Genomic DNA, 22,145 nt, shown 5'->3' on the forward strand with positions numbered 1-22,145 from the left:
TCCATCCAATTTTCCAGAAGACATACTTTCTTGTCAGTTTGATTATAAACAGTTTGCAAACACAAAACAAATAGATGATGTAGATGAAAACAAATCCCAATACCTAGGCTCACGAGATATAAAGGAACTAAAACTTATGGAATATCATTATGTTCTAGGTCCTGTAGACAGTGCTTGTTTTATTATCTATTAATCTTTATCCTTTTACAATTATATAGTGCCCAAACCGAGGCACAGAGAGACTATGTTACCCAAGGTAACACACTAAGGGATAAGGAAAGGAGCCAAACTCCACCTGTCTGTTTCTCAAATTCGTGCTTCTTCCACTCTCTTTCAAAAGGAGATTCCCACTTACAGTTGATAAATTGTCTCACTTGATGTTCAATCTTATTCCTTAGGAGTGTAAAAATCCATATTTAAGAAGGTACAGGACTAGATGTAGCTGACGCTTTAATAGAGCGTATTTTAGCTTTCAGAAAGCTGCGTAAAGCTAACCCTGCTCAAAGCCTCCCTGATTTAAACTATACAAGTACAATGAAAAGAACAGAAAGTGCCTTTTGGAACTTTGCTTCTTACATTTAATCCTTTATATTCCTGTATTTATTAGTATTTTAACTATTTAAACCACAAAGGTAAATGATTTCACAGATTAAAAAAAAATGTTATCTTGAGTTTTTCCTAGTTTGTGGCAACCATGGATAGTGAGGTTTCTCAACCTCAGCCCTGCTGGCATTTGGGTTCTGCTAATTCTTTGCTGGAAGGAGTTGTTCTGTGCATTGTAGGATATTTAGCAGTGTCTCTGGCCTCTTCTCATTAGATGCTAGTACATGTTCCCAGTTGTGACAAGCAAAATTGCCTCCATACATTGCCAAATGTCCTGTGGGAGTAAGGGGCAAAATCATTTCAGGTTGAGAACCACTGATATAAAGAAATAATTGCGGACTGTGTTCTCTGTTAATTTTATTTTTTTTCTGAAAGAATGACTCTGTGTTTCACATCCAAACTTCAGAGAGGATACATATTTCTCAATACAACATTTTTCTACCAACATTTATTCAAGTAAATTTTAATTTATGTACCCAAAGTGCAAGGCAACATTTTAAACAATGAAAAGTGTGGGACAAGTCTGTATCTAAATTGTAAGCAGAATTGATAGATCATCAGAATCATGTGGAGAAATTCTGAGAAGCGTACCGTCTCAACAAAGAGGAAGTGCACCCAGGATGGTGCTGACTCAGCCTGCACCCATGCACTGAAAAAAAAAAAAAAAAGGCATCTATTTGTTACTAACCATTGTGATGATTTGGCAATCAAGGAATTACAGTAGTTTAAGTGTTTTTATAACCTGTTAATTTACTATTCACACATAGTTATTTTACTTACATTTTGGGAGATTGGACAGGAGTGTGGATCGACTAATACCATATGATTTTTTTTCTTTTAAAATGATGGAAAAGAACTGTCTTCATGCAGAACACCTGATTTTTAGGAAGGAAAACTAATATTAAGTAGGAGACACTTGAAATTTTATCTGCCTTGTTTTTTTTAAAAGATTTTATTTATTTATTCATGAGAGACACACACACACACAGAGAGAGAGAGAGGCAGAGACACAGGCAGAGGGAGAAGCAGGCTCCATGCAGGGAGCCCGACGCGGGACTCGATCCCAGGTTTCCAGGGTCAGGCCCTGGGCTGAAGGCGGCGCTAAAGTGCTGAGCCACCCGGGCTGCCCCGCCTTGGTTATTTCATAAACACATCTCATCTTATTATTTCAACTAGGTTATAGTTGTCAGCCTCAGCCCTACCTCCTGTTTCTGACTTACATGCAGAACCGACAGGTGCTCTAATATCAGCCCACAGACTCACACCAGAAGGTAGGAATGAGGCTGTTCCTTGGAGAAGTGAAATGACAGTTAGGGGCAGGGTGGTATCCTTTGGGTGGAAGTGGCATTCTCCTTGCTTTTCACCTGCAGAAGACCACTCTTAGCATTTGACGGTGACACTTAGCATGTGCCAATACCGCTTTTCATAAAGTGCGATATTTATTACTCCCTCATTAAATTCATCCTTCTGCATGTGCTACTGTGTCACTCTCCCAACAATCTTGGCAGGTAGGCTTTATTATCATATTCATTTTAAAGAAGAGGAAACTGGGGCCCAACATTACTGCTGGTAAGGGTGAAAGCCAAAATTTGAGCTTGGCTTCCCTCTTCCATTTTCAAGGCAACCATACTAGTTAGTGAGTTGTTAGTTTTATTGCTATGAACTACCATAAATTTAATGGCTCCAAATAACACACCTTTATTGTCTTACAATTTTTGGAGTTGAGTCATGGCCTAGTCGGTTGCCTCTGTTCAGGGTCTCACGTGGAGGACTACAGTCGAGGTATTAGACAGCCTGTATTTCCATCTAGAGACTCAAGTGGGGAAAACCCACTTCCAAGCACAGTCAGGTTATTGACAGAATTTATTTCCTTGTGGTTGGATGACTCAGCCCTGGGGTTCTCCAGCTCAATGCCCTCAGTTCCTTGCTTTCTCAATATGACTGCTTACATCAGGCCACCGGAGAGAATCTTTCACCCCTGTTGGTTAAGATGGAAGGAAGGATGGAGTTTGTGATAAGGATTTGAGTGTGTGTGGCTCGGCCATTTTGAGTTTCCTTTTAGGGAAGCTGCAATTATTTCTAAAACGCTGATAGAACCCAGAATTCTAGTACGTATGTTCAACATCTGCAAGGTCTGCTTGGACTTGGTTGGAACCATTCACTCTTATTCCTGTGAATGTATTTGACCTTACTGCTAGTGGTTCTTGCCTAATTGGAGTCCCAAAGTGAATATAGGAAGGCAAAAGAAGAGTCAAAAATGACTCCCAAATTTCTGACTTTAAAAACTGAGTGGCTGGTCATATCATTTATGAAAGACAACCAGTTTAGGGGGAACAGAGGGGAGTTGCAAATGAAATATGCATTGTCCTTACTGCGTCTACTATCAGTTTGGAATATTATTCCAGATAATTCTAAATACAACTCTCCAAATATTCTGAAGAGCCTTCCTATTAACAGAGAAACAAACAAATAAAAAAATAGATCTGGATTATTTTATTGCATTGCTTGGTTTACAGAATAGGAAGGACTCTCTAAGGCTCTGCACCCCTCAGTGTAAAATATTAATACATACACATAAATAGCATTTGAAAACATACAAGGAGAGCTGAAAACCTCAGCAGAGAGCCGTGAGTGAGTGCCCTAGCTTACAGACTAGTAAGGGTAGACATACAATTAATGAACAAATAAAATACATAGTGTATCAGAAGGTAGTAAGTGCTTTGGGGAAAAAAAATAACAAGTGAACAGGAGAGAGGCCCATAATTTTATGTAGACTGGTGGGGGAAATTTTATTGCAATTAAAAGATTTGAAGAAAGACCCAAAAGAAGTAAAAGAAGAAACAATAGAAAAAAATTACAGGAAGAGTGTTCAAGGTGGAGGGACTGCCAGTGTACAATTTCTAAAGAAAGTATATGTCAAGTAATAGCAAAAGGCCTGTCGGACTGGGGTAGAGGGAACGAGGACGAGTAGTCAGAAGGTCAGAGCAGAAATGCGAGTTCCAGTTTTAGCATATGTGCTGCCGAAGCGAGCACAGAAATGAGAGTTCAGGTCCCCATAAGGACATTTAGGGACTACGGCCTTTATTAGGAATGAAAGAAAATGGGTTGAAGTAGAGGAATGACATGGTCTGATTTTGGATGGGGGAAAAAAAATCTACGTCTGCCAAATGGAAAATAGACCAAGTGGTGGGGGTGCACAGTTGATTGCCCACTGCAGTAATGCCAATGGGAGATTATGAGCCAGAGTACTCGTGAGATGATGACAAATAATCAGACTGAATATTTTTTGAAGTTAGAACTAGTAGGTTTTAATGATAGACTGGATGGGGTGTGTGAAAAAAATAGAAGCACCAAAGACGACTCCATGGTTTTTGGAAGATGATATTTCAAAGGGATTGGACTATGGAGAAGTGAAGGATGGCTTAATAACTAGACGGGCCAAGGGGTCAAAAGTAACTTTTTAAAAAAGTTTTTATTCAATTATAGCATAAAAACAAGAGAACACAAATCATATATGTACAACACCAGCATCCAGATCAAGCCCATAGACTGTGTGGATTCCCTTCCAGTAACACCCTCCTGCCCAATGGTAACCGCTATCCTGCTTCTAAACTCTCTTGGTTTAGCTTGTGTTTAAACTTTATACACATAAAATCATATCATATGTACTCTTTTGTACAGGGCCTTTTCCCCACAAACATTGTATTTGTGGGATTTATCTATATGGCTGCATGTAATTATGGTCTGTCCACTCAGACTGTATTACTGGTTAGAACTCCATTGTGTGAACGCACCACTATTTTTATTTCTCTCTTTTATTGTTTATAGTCTTTTGGATAGTTTCCTTTTGGAGGCAACTATGTATATTACTTCTATGACCATTTCCGTATATGTCATTTGGAAAACATATGTGTGCATTTTGTAGCATCCTCCCCTTGGGGCAGGACCCAAAATTTAGACCCAGGGGACAATATTGAGACCCTCTTTATTGGGTAGGTCGTGTTGTTTACTTCAGTACAGTAATAAAGTGAATATTCTTTCCATATGGATGATTTCTTATTTGGTCTAGGACTCAGATGGGGAAGAGCATTGTTCTAAATTATAATCTTTAAAGCCAGATATTTCAGAATAAAGTCATTAAATGAGACAATATAGAGCCACATTCATTTGACAGAAATTGACTTCATTCAATTGGCAGAAATGGAGCCATGTATTTTTTTAAGATTTTATTTATTTATTCATGAGAAACAGAGAGAGAGAGAAAGAGAGAGGGAGAGAGGCGGAGACGCAGGCAGAGGAAGAAGCAGGCTCCATGCAGGGAGCCCGATGCGGGACTGGATCCCAGGTCTCCGGGTTCACCCCCTGGGCCCAAGGTGGTGCTAAACGGCTGAGCCAACGAGGCTGTCCTGGAGCCATATATTTTTAAAGTACTTTTAATTTAAAAGTTCTTGCAGTCCCTAATATCTAATGTTTAGCACTATGAGTGTGAAAATAATACAGGAGTGGAGCCTGCATAGCCACATGACTCGGCCTCTTCACACACACACAGGAGTGCACATTTTCTCTCTTTAGTCATGGAGTAGATGAATCACTTTCTGTTCAGTTTACCCACTCAGGATTTTGAGAGATTATTTTCAAGAGCAATGAAATTACACTGAGCAAGTGCAAAACAAAAGCTGTTTTCTAAAAGTTTATTTTGATGTCTAAGTCGCTGAAATTTCAGGAAAGTCTAATCACGCTTTGCCAGAAGCTCTGGATTTCTCCTCCTTTTTCTTCTAAGGCGTTACTCCTATCCATGACCTGGAAGAGCTTTTTGGCCTGTTGGATATGACCTAGTGACAGAGGCAGGGAAAATGCACTCTAGAAAAAAGAAAGTGTATTAGTAGTTATTAAAGTCTGATTTGGGAGGCTTTCTTTGACCCATATTTTAGATTGCATTCCCCCCATATGTGGTACAGTAGTAGCCTTTACCAAAATGTATGATTGCATCAATAGTTCAAACAAATTTCATTCTTTAATCTGCTGATCATGCTACCATTTACTAAGACCATAACTGAATCATAATTTATTCAATCCTTTACTTCCTTCAAAAAATAAATTACGGCTTTTAGAAGAAAGGCAAGGATCTTTAAATTGTAAAGTCATGCCCTAAGAGGAGGTAAGGAAGAAAGCAGAAAAACATAAACATATCAGAGATGCCCCAGTAAGATCTTATCACATTAGCAAGGGAATGGGGCCATGGAGACTCCAGGGAGGCAGGTGGCTGCGTCTGTGAGAAGAGGGAGGAGATGCAAGCTTTCATTCTCAGCCTGTTTGCATCATTCATTCTCCATGTGACTTTATGCAAGCCTTGGTTCTTTTATAAGGGATTGGGGGAAGTGATCTCTTTTTTTTTTTTTTTAAGATTTTATTTATTGATTTGAGAGAAGCACAAGTGGACGGTTGGAGGGGCAGACTCCCTGCTCAGCAGGGAGCCTGACTTGGGGCTTGATCCCAAGACTCTGAGATCATGACCTGAGTCAAAGGCAAACACTAAACCAACTAAGCCACCCAGGTGTCCTGGGGCAGGATTTCTAAAGCCATTTCAACTCCATATTAAGCAATTCTCTAACTGGCCTGCTGGCCAGAAGGTACCTGGATGCCAGTGTCACCATGAAGAAACCCATTCCTAGAACTCTCTCATCACTACGAAAGTCACCTTCTACATGAACCTCTTGACCCATAGTTGAGTCCTCTTTCTGACACCGGGATCATTATAGCTCAAAGTTGGGACCCAGCAGATGCCAGGTGACATGTCAGAGTACTCACCCCAGGGTTGTTGGAGTGCACCTGTTTCCACCAAAGAGTAGAAGCATATGCAGCCATCAGGAGCTCCAGCACAGTGAAGATGAGCATCACCACCAGCAGCCCCTGTGAATCAAGCCAGGGATGGTTGGGGCCTGACTGGAGAGAGGAGACTGGGAGGGGAAGGCTGAGCCCTGGCAGTGGACAGAAGAGGGAATAAGCAGCAAGAGCTCTGTCTTAGAGCCGGGGAGTAACCCTGCCTTCATCTCCAGTCATTTTTACTGTTATGATGTTTCTAGCGTGGAGTTCTTATTTATCCGGAAACAGTCTCCATTCATGCCTTCAATCTGAAATCTCATGAATTTTTTAAAATTCTGAAATCTTGCCAGTTATTTCTTTTCGCATGCTTCCCCCTGCCCTGGCCATTCTCTCAGAGCTCACATTACATGTTCACTGCGTCCTCCCTGTCTGTTAACCTGTCACTAAGATTTTCAGATTTCTATTGTAATGTGTTGTGCTCTGGATGATTAAACAGACCTAAGTTTCATCTCACTATTTCTTTGGATATGTTGAATCTGCTATTTAACTGATCTGCTAAACTTTTAATTTCAAAGATTATGCTTTGCATTTCTAGTCATACTGTATAGTTCTTTCTCAAATCTACTTGTTCTTTTTTCTTACTGTCATGTTCTTTCATTTTGGTTTTAATTCCTTTTTTATATCATTTAAAATATATTTTTATTATAGTCTTCGAAATTAGTATATAACCTCCATTTCTTGAGCAACTAACTTTCATATTTGTTCCGTTTGCTGCTGTTCTCCATTTTTTCTTAATGTTTTTCAAAATACCTTTATTCTCAGATGATGTCAGTACATGGGGGGGGGGAGGAGAGAATTTTTTAACATGGATTGGGTTTATGGATGACTCCTTAGATGGAAATTTTAGGTTTGATTCTTTTTTTTTTTTTTTTTAGGTTTGATTCTGATAGAATCTCAGGGGTTCCACAGACCCAAGAACAAATTTTAAATTAATCCTTGTATTTTGAGATTCCTATATTTTATATGTAATTTCAGAATTGGATACTGTCTATATCTGCACATGGTTTGGTGAGATGAATTCATCCCAGAAACTTTTAGGGTGGAGTTTCTTAAAGCTTCGTGAGATGTTGGGCAGAGTTTTCCTTGTCTTGTTTTCATTAATAGGATAAACATTCAATCTCTGCTTCTAATGTTTTTGCAGGGCGCTCAATGGGGGGCTAAAAAACTTCAGATTTGTCACGGGCATTAAAATGTCATAACCCAGCTTGAAACACCTGTGTTCCCATCCAGATTTCTCTGGTTTTCTGGTCTTAGCTCTTGTTTGGTTACCTGGCTGAAGGATCCTTCTTAGCTCCTGGAACATAGGACGCCTTTCTTCCTTGAGTTTTTCCTTGTTTCCATCCTCCCATCCTTCCTTCTTCAACTTCAGATAGATATTTAAAATGTTTTTATGTGTTACTTTACTTAAGTTATCTTTGTATTGATAAAGAAAGAGTGGGCTTTTGGGGTCAGTCCTATGTGATTTATCTGATTTTGCAGGAAGTTCTCTGGTTGTCTGAAAGCAAGAGGCAGTTTAATGTATTGATAGTAGTTTTCATGGAGTTAAACCCTCAGTGTCCCAACAGGGAGGCTGTCTCCTTCACCCTCATGGTTTTGCCTGATGTCTGCCCTGCACCAGGGTTATGCTAGCTCCTGGGCTTCCTGACACAGAGTTTCTAACATTCTGTTCCCTTCCACTTCCATGAGCTCCAAGATCAAAGGGATTGCTTTTGACAAACTCTGGGTCACATAGGCAGACTCGCAGGAGGCTGTGAGTCTGGAAACTTGCACGCATTTTCTGGGATCTGTGAGAAGGGACTAAGAGATATTATATTTGTCTCCCTGACTCCTGTTGGAGGAGTCACAAGGGAAGAATTTTTTTCTTCTTAAAAGGCCAAAGTTTGTGGTTTTAAAATTAAGAGACTGTATAGAGAGGATTGACTAAGTCAGGATTTTTATCATGAACAAGTGATGACCATCCATGTGGGTGGTGGGGGGGGGGAAGTAGCAAGAAAATGCTACCCAGAGATGCTGGCATTTATGCTAGGAGTGGAATCTATTGGGCAGTCTCCCATCCCCTTCTCCCTCTGCCAGACCTGTTCGGCCAAAGTGCAATAATTATGTGTTTGGGCTTAAAGTCCAAGTTCTATAGCTAACTTAATGTGGCTACATCAATCCCAAATCAAATTCAAATAAGGAGGGATATTTATGCCTGTGAGGAGGAAAATGCTTGCACAACAAAGGGGGGCACCCTGAGAGCTAAACCAATTGAAAATGGAATTTTTTTAATGTAAGAAAGACTGCTGACTACCTCCTCTTTATCCATTCATCTGTGAATGGACTCCTCAGTTGCTTCCATAGCTTGGCTATTGTAAATAATGCTGCAATAAGCACAAGGGTGCATATTTCTTTTCAAACGAGTGTTTTTGTCTTCTTTGAGTCAATACCCAGTAGTGGAATTATTGGATCGTATGGTATTTCTATTTTTAATTTTCTGAGGAGCTCTCATACTGTTTTCCATAATGACTGGAAATGCACCAATTTACATTCCTACCAATAGTGCATGTTGTCCCCTTTACCCCACATCCTTACCAACATTTGTTGTTTCTTGTGTTTTTGATACTAGCCATCCTGACAGGTATGAGGTGATACCTCATTGTGGTTTTGAATTTCATTTCCGTGATGATAAGAGATGTTGAACATCTATTCACATGTCTGTCAGCCATCTGTATGTCTTCTTTGGAAAAATATCTGTTAATGTCTTCTGCCCATTTTTAATTGGTTTATTTGTTTTTTCAGTGTTGAGTTGTATAAGTTCTTATATATTTTGGATATTAACCCTTCTAGGATATGTCATTTGCAAATATCTTATTGGATTTAGTATATTGCTTTTTCTCTTTATTGATGTTTTCTTTGCTGTGCAGAAGCTTTTTATTTTGGATGTAGTCCCAGTAGTTTATTTTTGCTTATTTCTCTTACCAGAGGAGAAATATCTAGAACCCACAGCCCTTCTTGATTTCCTATTTTGACTTGGCACAATTCATCCCCTGTATTTTGCAATCTGCTGACAGGACTCATTCAACCACATTTTTTTTTTTTTATGTCTGCTTCCAGGATTCAGATCAAGAAAGTACAAACTGCTGAAAAACCAGAGATTATGCAAATAAGAGAAGCTGAGATTTCATATGACAGGATATTGAGTTCGAAACTACTTACCGTCAGACTGACGCTAGCCAGGAGACATTCCTTGAATTCATATATTGCATAATAGTACATCGAATAAGGCAGAGAGGATAGATATTCCCTTTCTGAGTCACAGCGTTGAGAGACAGTCCCCAGGGCTACCAGGCCATCAGCAAGGAGGAAGAGGCCTGCTCCAGCGGCGAGAGAACTCACCACGTTTGAGGTCAGGCTGCTCATGGCCTGAAAAAGAAGTTCTGCATGGGGATCTCATGGCAGAAGCAGCAAGTGGTGCTGCTATCCCTCTATCCATCGCACCGCAATGGTGCTTCCTTGAGCCTGTTTGCCCTCTAATCCGCATACTCCGGTAGCACAGACTGTTTTATTCACCTCTGTATCCCGCTTCACTATCTAGTCACCTGATATAATTCATAAATGTCTGTTGAGTGAGAGAATGCACGAACAATTCCTTCTTCAGCATAGGGCTTCTAGATCCTTGACTCTTGGCAGCACTGAAGGCAGACGTGGCACTGCTCAAGCCACTACCAGCATATTCCTTGACTTCCTCCACAGCCCTAGAATAATTCTTTCACTTTAAGACGTTCTCAGAGGGCCTAGACCAATCTATGGCTTTTCTTTCCTTAAGAGAGAAAACTGGAGGAGCTGGAACATCTATCTATAGGTGGATCAAGCCTGAGAACCACATGTGCCAATGTGCCACATGCTGGGTCACATTCTACATTTTGGGGTAAAGGGTTCTCACAGAATATGGTTCCTCTGTAAAGACGCTGATGTCCTAGACTCTGTGACAGGTTCTCCACACATGCTCTTTCCTATTTGAATATCACTGTAGGATGCCATGTGTTGGGAGGATGGTTGCTCTGCCCCCTTCTCTCTGGGCTTGGTAGCTCTGTGGCTTCAAGTGCTGAGTTACTGAAGGAAGAGCAGAAAGATTGGGCAGTGCCATTGCCCAGGGCTGCCATGTGAGCCGTGGAGCCCACGTATTTTCTTGTGTCCTATGTGTAGAGCCCACATTGTGCCAGGTCACCCCAAGTATTGTTTTCCTTTTTAGGGTACTCAGGACACTTGTGAAACCACCTGTGAGATCCACATGTTCATCTTCCACATTTTATAAATGAGAAAGCTGAAGCTGAGAGAAGGAAGGAATTTTTTAAGCACACAAATTGGTCAGTGACAGAGCTTGGACAAGAGTGTAGGTTTCCTGGTTCCAAGTCCAGAATTCTGACTCCATCCAGTGGGATGAACTCTTCAAAATTCTGTCCACTGGTTCTTAGGTTTATATTCTAACTTCAAGTATCAAGAACGTGTCCCATATTAAGTACCCTCATCCATAGCTAACTAGACCCTGGACCTTCCTGAGTCAGGATGTGGCTTTTCCCTAAGTCATCTTTGTGAGCTTGTGACAGGGGAAAGGAGAGTGTTTTTATGGAGAGGATCAAAGGCCCCAACCACATATTTGTGACTTTTGTCAGGAAATTGGCCACAGTCTGATAATTCCTTAGATCTACAGAATCTAAGCCTACATCCCTGTGCCTCTGACCTTGCCATTTAGGGAAATTGACTCATTATGAGACAGGTTTTTCCAGAAAAAGATCTCTAGGTTCTATCTGAGATGGTTGTTTACTATATTTAGGACCAAGATAACAAACTATAAAGACTCCATGGTATATTTAAAAAATTTCTACTGTTTAAGCAACTAAGGTAAATTTGCTCTAAGCTTGGAATATTACCCAGGAGTACGTTGTGTAGGAGAAGAGCACTGGTCTAGAAGGCAGATAATTTGATGTTTACATCCCATTCTGCCAGTAGACCAGCAGTGAGAACTTGGGCTCTCTCCCCAGCTTGGAGCCCTATTTCCTTAAGTTGTCAAATGGAAACTTTGAACGAGACTAACTCTGAAGTTCCTTTTTTTCCCAATGAGCTGAGATTTGATAACTCTCATACTTACAAAGGGTTTAGTTGACTTTTTCCCAGAAATAATGGAGAGGGATCCCGTAATGGCAAACTGCTCAGAAAAGAGAGAAATAATCAGTTCAGTTGTCTTGTGGAAATGTGGCCACCATATTATTATCCATCAATCAAGAAATAATGTAAAACTTTTAGAGAGATAGCCTAGGAATGGCGTGGGTCCATATTGGTAGAGAGGCCTGAGTTCCACTCTCTGAATGCTTACGTTGACTCTGAAGTCTGGGCCGATACACAGTGGATCTGGATTTATGTTAGCAAAAATCACCATGAGCTGAGGCGGCCTGGAGAGGAGGTACACATGAATGGAGAGCAGGGCTCAGTTACAAGGTGGGAAGAGAAAGACCAAGGACTTGAAGCAGTAGGATGATGGGAGCGGCCAACAGAGGCACTTAGGAAAGGGGCTCTGATGGCACAAGCTACAGAAATGTGAGCTTCAAGCATTGCTGTAGGGGCCTGAGTTAGACTGGCTGCTGAGGAAGATAGGAAGTACAGGGACAGATGTGAAGATCCCTTCATCCTGAAGCCCCAGAAGTCAGTAGTTGAGTCCAGTGCTGTTAAGGATCCAGCTTGTGGAGGGAGAATGTTCTGAGATGCTAAAGCATTGGCTAAGCTTGTGCCTTTGGGGGTTGGGTAGTCACAAGAGGGGGTCCAGAGTAGCCATTTCTTCCTTTCACAAGGGAATGTGGGAGCCACAGCTACTGACCAGGTAGAGATAGGAGGACAAGTTATGCTCTGGAGACAGGGCTTCCTTACGTCACCGCAGTTTGTGTTTGCACAAAGGCTTTGTGCATGTAGATGTGGTGCTTCGGTAGAATCCATCTGCCCAGAACGTGCACTTCTTTCTCCTTTCTACAGGATACTACTTGGACAAATAAGTGGCCCTCAGTGAGAGGCATGACTAGGCCCTGGCTATCTCCAAAGAAAATGATCTACTAGGCGCTTCTCCATGAGTATTCAGATAAAAAGCAGCAAAAAGTTTTCTAAGTTCTCAAGATTCCTCTAAACACATTAGTGTCCTTGCTTCCCACGAGTTATACCATTGCCAGTTTAATTCTCTGCAAACCTATGGCATCTACCAGAGGTGCTCATTCTATTTTAAAAATGACCTTTTCACTCTCTACTTGATTGTTCTTAAACTGGAGGAAATCCAATGGCCTTATCAAAGGCAGAAAAAAAGTGAAAACTCTTCCATTTTTCCAGTGGTAAGCTGTGAGGCCAGGGAAGAAATGCTGTACTAGTATGCCCACTGTATTACCCTCTTGCCGCCTGCCCCAACCAGCCACTCCCTGGGATGGTGACACAGGAGGAGGGATTAGGCCCCTCTGATGCTCTTCTTGAGTTGACGAACTGTGACATAGGAACTTAATGACAGAGGGAAAGTCAGAGGCTTGGCTGCCTTCTCCTCTCTCCCTACCTCTTGGGAGTCATTTAGCACCTACTTAGTGTTAAAAAGCATGTTCTTTCTTGGAGAACCCACTCTACTCACACATAGAGCTCCTACAAATGGGTACCCAGACATCAAAATGGTGGAAATTGTTGGCTTGACGTGGGAAGAGTAGGGACCAGAAACCAAAATGGCCCCCAAACTTGAAATCAACAGGCAACACAGGATCTGGATAATCTACAAGAGACAAGAAAGAAAATTCTAGGAACATTCTTTGAACAGATGAAAGTGATTGTTTGAATGTACATTGTGTTTATAGAGTATAAAATATGTTATAATTTATCATATTAAAAAGGAAAAAAAAAGGGGTGCCTGTGTGGCTCAGTCAATTAAGCATCTGACTCTTGATTTCAACGCAGGTCATGATCTCAAAGTTGTAAGATCAAGCCCCATGCTGGGTGTGGAGCCTGCTTAGATTCTCTCTCTCCCTCTCCTGCTTCCCCTGCTACACTTTTGTGTAATCAATCTATCTCTAATAAAAAATAAATTAATTAAATCAAATTAAAAGGAAAATAAAATGTGTTAGAAGGAGCCAGAAGGCATTCTCTAAGAGAAAGTCATGTATAACTAACCGCTCCTTTTCTGATAGGATTATTAAACTAACAAGTCAGGGAGCGATGATATGTGCATTTTGACTTTATTTTGAAAAATATAGTGAACAATTTTTTGTTTTTGTTGTTCTAGGAAAAGCAAATGGAGGAAAATTTTTCTGGACAGTAGCCCAGTTGGATGGATGTAGAAAGCAAACTTATCAAGAGAGTTAATAAAAGGACTCAATTTCAGTTGAAATAAAATAGAGTAGAAAGTCTCTAGTGCCATAGTTCATCTTATGTTTATCATAATTGGATTTTGATAATAATTACTATTTTCATGATCACCAGTGATAATAATAATACTCTATATTTGTTGAACACTTTCTAAACTCTGATTTTTCAACTCATCTTTTATGGATAAGAAATATGGGGCACCAAGAGTTAAAATAGTTTGTACAAACCCACACAAATAATAAGTGGAAAATCTAGGATTTACCCCTGTTGCTTTGATCTAGAACCCACACTCAAACCTGCTGTTTAATGCACATGCAATTCAAAGATGATAGAAACATGGGAGAAATAACCTAAAGCCAAGAGAATTCAGCCATTCATACAACTGATACTTATTAAATAGCTATTGTGGGCTAGCACCAGGGAAATGAAGCAAGTGAAAGTCACTGCCACTAGCCATTATTATGTCCTTTAAAGATATGTTCCTTGGAAAGTATGGAATGAGTTAAGAGCAAAGTAGTAGGAAATGTGATCCGAGAAGTACTGAGGGTGTGGTATAAACCATTGTAAGGCTTTGTAGGCTATTTTACCAATGTTGCCTTTCATTCTTTTTTTTTTTTTTTAAGATTTTATTTATTTATTTATGAGAGGCACAGAAAGAGAGAGAGGCAGAGACACAGGCAGAGGGAGAATTAGGGTTCCTGCAGGGAGCCTGATGTGGGACTCGATCCCGGGACCCCGGGGTCACGCCCTGGGCTGAAGGCATGCACCAAACCGCTGAGCCACCCAGGCATTCCATGTTACCTTTCATTCTGAGTGAAAAAGGAAGCAAAGTGGATAATTTTGAGCAAAGAGATTACATGATGCAATTTGTATTTTTAAGAGATCATTCTATTGCTGCATTGAGAATAGATGATAAGATTATAAGGAAACATAGCAGGGAGACCAATAAAAAGGGTAATTGTGCAGTAATTCACAAGTGAGATGGTGTTGACTTGAAAGAACATGTTGACAGTGGAGATAGTAAGTAGTAGTTGGGTTCTAGATGCACAATGAAGATTAACCTGTAGGATTTGCCAACACTTTAAATGTGGATTATAAAACATAAGAATGAAGGTTGTGTCCAAAGGTTTTGGTTTGAGCATCTGAAATGATGGAATTGACATTGATCTGAGCTGGGAAATGTTGTATGAGGGGTAGGTTTGGGGACAAAGATGAGGATTTCAGTCTGGGGCAGATTAGGGGAGAAATATCTAGAAGACAACCAAGTGGAAATGTACATAGGCTGTTGGATATATAAGAGGAGAGCCAGGTAAGGGGTATAGTCTTTTTTTTTCCCTCCAAGTCTTTAGGGAAGATAATATTTAAAACTATATGACTGGATGGGATCACCATTGCAGCAGAAGCAAAATAGGATCAATGACTAAGCTGTTGAACATTCCAAATATAGGATCTGGGAAATACATAGAAACAACAAAGGAGTATAAGAGGAGCAGCCAGGAGAGAAGGGGGACAACCAGACGGATGTAGAGTCCACAAATCCAAGTGATTAAAATGTTTCAAGTAGGAGAGAGTAGTCAGCTGCATTAAACACTTCTATTAGTTCAAGAACATAAACAACAGAGATTCAGAAATTGGGCTACTAATGTGGAGCAAAGGGGACAAATGCCATTGGATGTGATTCAAGAGAGAATATTATTCAAGAGAAACTGGAAACATTGACTTCCTGTCCCTTAGAGGAGTGTTGTTGGAAAGGCAAGTAGCCAGTGAGGCAGTAGCTGAAGGGCACGTGAAGTCATAATAATTTGTTTCTACTCTTTAGTTCTCAAGATGGGAGAAATCACAATAAGATTCTCTGCTCATGGAACTGATAAAAATAATGTGCAGGGGGAATAGGGAGAATTAATGGAACAAGTAATAAGGAATGGGATCTACTGCACAAAAGGGAAGGTTATAATCTTCAATTAGAAGATGGCCATCTTGTTGGTAATGGGGAGGGGAAGGAAAATATATGGCACAGATGTAATTGCAGACGTGTAGCAGCTTGTGGACATTCTCTCCAGATTGCCTTAATTTTCTCAGTATTTTAGGAAGCAAGGAAATTAATGGAGAAGGAAGAAGCATTAGGAGTTTCAGGGGAGTAATAAAAGTGGCAACGACCCAGAGTTCCTCTGTATAGCAAGCAGACTTGGAGAATAGAGCTCTGTTTCTTTTTTTTTCTTTTAACCTTATCATTGACCTATTATCCCAAGTGTGTAAAATAGTAGCCAGCACACTGAAAGTGCTCAAAAATGACAGCTGAATGTATGAATGAATGAGTGTATTCACAGAATCCCTTATTGGTTGCCGAAGCACACAGTGAAATGTGTTTGTGATTCTAGGCCACACCTAGGCTAGGTTGTAGGGAGCAGGGCAAGTCTGTACGGAACCTACTGTTGGAAGAAGTAAATTAAGGAGTGAGTATTGGTAAATGACAGGAGGATGAAAAACATTAATTGGTTTTATTTTCAAGCAACATATTCATCAAATGATTTTTCTAAGAATGATCACTTTTCAAAATTTGCCAGTACATCATTTAATGCTGTTTTCTAAAACATGGATCATTTTTAGATTTTTAAATTAAACGGTCTTCTGACATTTTAATTCTCCTATCAATTCTCAATTATTCCTAATATTAGAATTATCTAACGGAACCTTTTGAAGTTCATGACTGTTTAAATTACTTGAGGTAATAATTTTTCCAGTACTCAAGAATTTTTCAAATACATTTTTTTTTATTTATTTATGATAGTCACAGAGAGAGAGAGAGAGGCAGAGACACAGGCAGAGGGAGAAGCAGGCTCCATGCACCAGGAGCCTGATGTGGGATTCGATCCCGGGTCTCCAGGATCGCGCCCTGGGCCAAAGGCAGGCGCCAAACCGCTGCACCACCCAGGGATCCCCTCAAATACATTTTTTTTAAAAAAAAATGGGAGTGAATTACTTAGTTGGGTGACATGAGATTCTAAAGTAGGACCTTTTAGAGATTGAGAGGAGGAGATTGATCTGGAAGTGTCCACGAGAAACAAAGGAGACACTACTTTCACTTCCTTGCCCAGAAGCGAGGGGCACAGTGGACAAAGTGCCCCTGGGAGCTGGGTTTCTGTCTGCACAACCAATAAAGAGACCTTTGAGAAACAAATTGGGAAATAAAGAGGATCATGCTGTTCACTGGCCCTGAATTCCAGAGACCACAACTAGACAGGTTTCCAAAGTTGGAAAGGAATAGGAGTTGGGTCTTAAAAGGGGATAGTCAGAGCCATGTGGGAATTAAAGTCCTAGATATGAAGGATTATGACTGTGAACGCTTTGATGCATTGCAGTTAGGCAAAGAAGGAGAAAATGTTCAATGAGGTTAGTCCAGATGGTCTCATCTCAAAATGGTTAAGAAATGAGCTCAAAATAGAAAGATCTAATTTAATCCTATTGAGTAAAATCACGTGGTTATATCTAAAATCTATTATATTAAAAACAAATTACAGGAGACTTCCTTGTGTAGATTTAAGTGGACACCTAGTGGTTTTAGTTTACAGAAAAGCCTGAGGAGGGTAGAGTCTTCCCTTAAAGCCCCATTTCATGTCCCAAAGAGGCTGGAGTCAGATAGAAGGGAAAAAAAGAAGGAAAGAAAGAAAGAAAGAAAGAAAGAAAGAAAGAACGAACTTTCCCAGATCCACTGCAGATCTGTAGTCTGAAGACATTCCTAGTATTTTCCCCAGTGTCCACCTTATAATGACAGTCACTTACTCCAAGGACTGTAGCTTCTTTCCGCAGATTGTTCTGTGGATTACCTTCTTTTTCATAGCCGTGTCTAGGTTTCTCTCTTTTGAGGACAATAATTCCATTTGGAGTAGAAGAGTCACAGATTCCCTTGGTCTTCAGCTGTGATAGCATGGTGCTGACGATGCTGGAAGAGGCAGTGAACTCAGTTAGGACCCGAAGTTCGACTTGAAGATGTGAAGCCATTTAAGGTTTTCTCCATTGTCTAAGGGGTGACCTGTCCTTTAGGAACAAAGGTGAATGTGGGAAGCAGTGGACACATTGGAAGGCCAGCATGCTTGGGTCCATTCACTGTGGGCAGAAAGCATGTCACTGGGAGAAAACTGTAAACATTTTGAGGAGTCCCACAATGGAGAGGTGAACAATTCACAAAGAACTTGCCTTGCAGCCTTGAGAGTATCCATGTCACTGTCCTTCCAACAATCCCTGCTTCCAGCCTCCCTTGTGTACCTGTGTACCTCTGCTCCACTTGCGGTGCATCCCTGTACCACAGGTCTCAATATTGTACTTTTATGCTGTAACTATATTGCTCAGTCTTCCATCATAGTCTTGTTTTCTTTCCATTAAGATGGTGATTAATCCCAGTTCACATCTCTTTCTTGTATTGCTCTCATCCCACAAAGAATGACCCCCTTGCCTATGTTAGCTCAATAATTGTTATATGAACATTTATTTAAATCCTGCTAGGACAGCCTGGGTGGCTCATTGGTTTAACGCGGCTTTCAGCCCGGGTGTGATCCTGGAGACCCAGGATGGAGTCCTGTGTCGGGCTCCCTGCATGGAGCCTGCTTCTCCCTCTGCCTATGTCCCTGCCTCTCTCTCTCTCTCTGTGTGTCTCTCATGAATGGATAAATTCTTTATAGATAGATAAATAAATAAATAAATAAATAAATAAATAAATAAATCCTGCTAAATTCCAGGCACTAGGGCCATAGTAGCTCCAATATTTATAACAACTTAGGTGTTATTAACTCCACTTTTTTCATTAGAAACTCAGGACTATAAGTTCAATTGATTTTCATTATATGAAATACACAAGTGCTTAGCCTGGTACATTGAAAGTGTTTAATACATGGTAGCAAATATAATTATTATTATCTGGTATTTGCAAAACTGTCTGACCAAATCCATCTGGCTCAGAAGCTTGTGAGAGTTGTCTCAATACCACGGTAATTATCTCATCTTTCCTTCTTCTTTCCTAACATTGGGAGTTCCAATGTAGACTCAAGGGGCCTGTCATCTGCTGCTCACCATCTCAACATCAGATGTCATCTGACATCTCTGTTGTCAGCACATTTTCCCTCTCGAAGGCCATAGTTTGTATAAAGGTCTGTGATAATCTGATGGTGCCTCAGTTCTGTTCCCTGATCCTTCCCCTCAATGTCCAAGCTCTCTTGGATGGAGTACAAACATATAAAGATTAGACCTGGCATCCACAATCTCATTACTGGTGAGGAAGATGGGACATTGATCTAGAAGTCCAATGCCTCAGCATCAAGTTACACGTCTGAACATATGTCCAGTCCTGTGCTCATATTCTATACTCACCAGCTATTACTAAACTCACCATAAGCAAGTTGTTTTAGCCACTTCATAAGTTCATGGTAAGGAAGTGATAAGATGATGCATATAACGGGTTCAACATAGAGCGGGACGTATGATATACTCTCAATAAATATTGGTTATATCTAAAGCTCATTGGAATTCCAGCTCAGATATGTATTAGTTGGCCACAGGCATGTTATTTCCCTTCATTTACCCTCAGTTTCATTATGCATAAAAAAGGGATAATAATGTTGTCATGAAGGACTCTTGTGAGGATTTGAATGAGGTGATTTAGATGAGTGTCTTTTGCTGTGTCCATGTGATCTTTATCAGGTGTTCCATAATACTCAATAAAACGTTGGTGACCTGTACCCCACTCCTAGATCCATGCCCTGGTCATTTCTCATGCCCTCTGGGCATCAAGTACCTTATTTGAAAATTTATTAAAAATATAGTTTCCTTGTCTAAGGAGTTCATTTTCATTGGGAGGATTTTAGAATCTGAACATAAGAATAGTTACAGTAACATGAACAAGGAGGGGAATAGTGTTGACACTGCATCCTTTGAAGTAGAGCAGGGGCAAAAGGCCATCAATCAGCATTCTAGCACAAAAGCGTCAGGTTTGGAGAGATTCTGAGTTTCAAAATCAAACAGTAAAATGACAATAATTGCTAACATTTACTCAGCTCCCACTGTGAGTCTGGCACTCAAGTAAGAGTTTTGTGTAGAATCTCGTTTAGTCTACACAGGGACTCTCAAAAAAAGGTGCTATTTTTACTTGAAATCTATAGATAGGAAAGTGAGGCTTAGATTTTCCTCTGTGGTTAGGAACACAACAGGGCTGTCCACTATCACCATTGTTATTTAACATAGGACTGAAAGTCTCTGCCACAACCATCAGACAATAAAAAGAAATAAAAGGCATCCAAATCAACAAGGAAGAAGTCTAACTTTTACTATTTGCAGATGACACGATACTCTATATAAAAGTCTGAAAGTCCGCCAAAAATTTCCTAGAACTGATACACGAATTCAGTAAAGTAGCAGGATACAAAATCAACATACAGAAATCTGTTGGATTTCTATATACTAATAATGAAACAGCAGAAAGAGAAATCAAGGAATTGATCCCCTTTACCACTGCACCAAAACCTGTAAGATACCTAAGAATAAACCTAACCAAAAAAAGGAGTAAAAAATCTGTACTCTGAAAACTATACCACACTAGTGAAAGACATTGAAGATAACACACACAAAACAATGGAAATGCATCCCATGCTCATGGATTGGAAGAAAAAAATACTATTAAAATGTCTATGTTACCCAAAGCAATTTCCACATTTAATCCAATCTCTATCAAAATTCTAACAGCATTTTTCACAGAGCTACCTGTAACAAATGATTCTAATATTTTTGGAGCCACAAAAGACCCCAAATAGCCAAAGTAATATTTAAAAAAGAAGACAAAGCTGAAGGCATCACAGTTCTGGACCAGTCACAAAAACCAGTCACAAAAGGCCAAATACTGTATGATTGCACTCTGGAAGGCACCTGGAGAGCTCAAAATTTCATCAGGACAGAAAGAACGATGGCTACCAGGAGGAGAGGAAAGTGTGCAGTTAGTGCTTAATGGGTGTGGAGCTTCAGTCGTCTGTGGAAGGAAAAGTTCTGGAGTTCAGTTGTGGGGATGGTTGCCCAGGATGAGGATGTACTATTCAGTTCTCCTTAGAGTAACATTTAGAAGTGGATTTATGCAGTTTAAGGCTACAACATACATAGTGCTACTTTTTAGAAGGAATCCTGCAGGGCCAGCGTTCTTTATGGTTCCACAGGAAGACTCCAGACTGATGCCATCATGCCCAGACTCCACAGTCTGAGAGGGATGCTTGGTCCCTCCACATCCATCAAGCAGAGGCAAACTTAGGATGGCCCACAACTTTTCCAGACAGTTCTAAAACCTCCACTTTGGGGACAAATCGTAGCTTAGAGGACAATTGCTCTGCATGCAGCAATTTTTTATATGACAGAAGTCGAATGGAACAATGGGTCCTAATGCAGGATCCAGTCTAATCGCACAGTATTTTCTGAGAGCACATTCTGTGCAGAGAATTGTAGAAAATCATCACCTCAAATCTTAGAGGAAACCTAAGGATTGTTTCACTGGGTACACCATGAACAGAGCAGGGAATTGCCTCATTGGCCAGGCAGGTGCTCAGAAGAAAGATAGAATAAGAATCTGATTCCTGGCTGCCTATTCCAAGAACAGTCATCTCCCCCCAAAATTCAGCTTCCCAACCAAGACGCCTACCTGTTTTGCAGCCCAGTCCTGTGAGTGGTAGCGGGTCGGCCAGCTCTCTGTTGGGGAACTCTCAGCCAGAACTTCCTACTGGCCCTTCCTGCCAGAATGACCTTGCTCCTCTGCTCTCCAGCCTCTGAGACTTCCCGCCCCTTTCTCAGATCAGTAGTCATGATTACACAAGACATGAGCTCTGCTGTGCTTACATCCATGCATGAATTTATCTTGGCTTCCCCTTTCTAAATTTCAAGTTCTGGAGGCTGGCACAGAATGCAAGTAATGCACAAGAATAAAGAGCTTGTGAAGACTAGTGACTTACATGTTCCTCGTTAGAATTCATTTCCCCCAGAGCCTTCCTGCCCCTTTCTCAGAGAAGTAGTTGTGATCACACAAGACATGAGCTTCGCTGCACTTACATATACCCGGGGGAAGTACCTCTGCTTCCTCTTTCTAAGTTTCAAGGTCTGGAAACTGACACAGAATACAAGTAATGCACAAGAATAAGGAGCTTGTGGAGACTAGTGACTTGCATGATCCCAGGTGCAATTCATTTCCCCCATTCCTCTAGGCAAGTCAACTGGTTAAGCTTAGCCCGAGTTTTCTGTCTACTAAGAGGGATGAGTAATAATGCTCCCACTGTTGGCTG

General features: G+C 40.6%; 1 protein-coding gene across 1 annotated transcript; it reads right to left on the bottom strand.

The window, feature by feature from the left end:
• Positions 1-4,924: 4,924 nt before the first annotated feature.
• Positions 4,925-21,700, bottom strand: MS4A7 (membrane spanning 4-domains A7). The gene is given in 8 exon segments (XM_041727373.1): positions 4,925-5,412; positions 5,414-5,463; positions 6,412-6,513; positions 9,682-9,888; positions 11,615-11,671; positions 13,121-13,255; positions 17,626-17,785; positions 21,512-21,700. Coding segments are annotated over 8 exon segments (921 nt in total). The 5' UTR covers positions 21,688-21,700; the 3' UTR covers positions 4,925-5,378.
• Between the last annotated feature and the right edge of the window lie 445 nt (positions 21,701-22,145).

This window comes from Vulpes lagopus, chromosome 13, assembly GCF_018345385.1.
Source record: "Vulpes lagopus strain Blue_001 chromosome 13, ASM1834538v1, whole genome shotgun sequence".
In the NCBI taxonomy this organism is placed as follows: Eukaryota; Metazoa; Chordata; class Mammalia; order Carnivora; family Canidae; genus Vulpes; species Vulpes lagopus.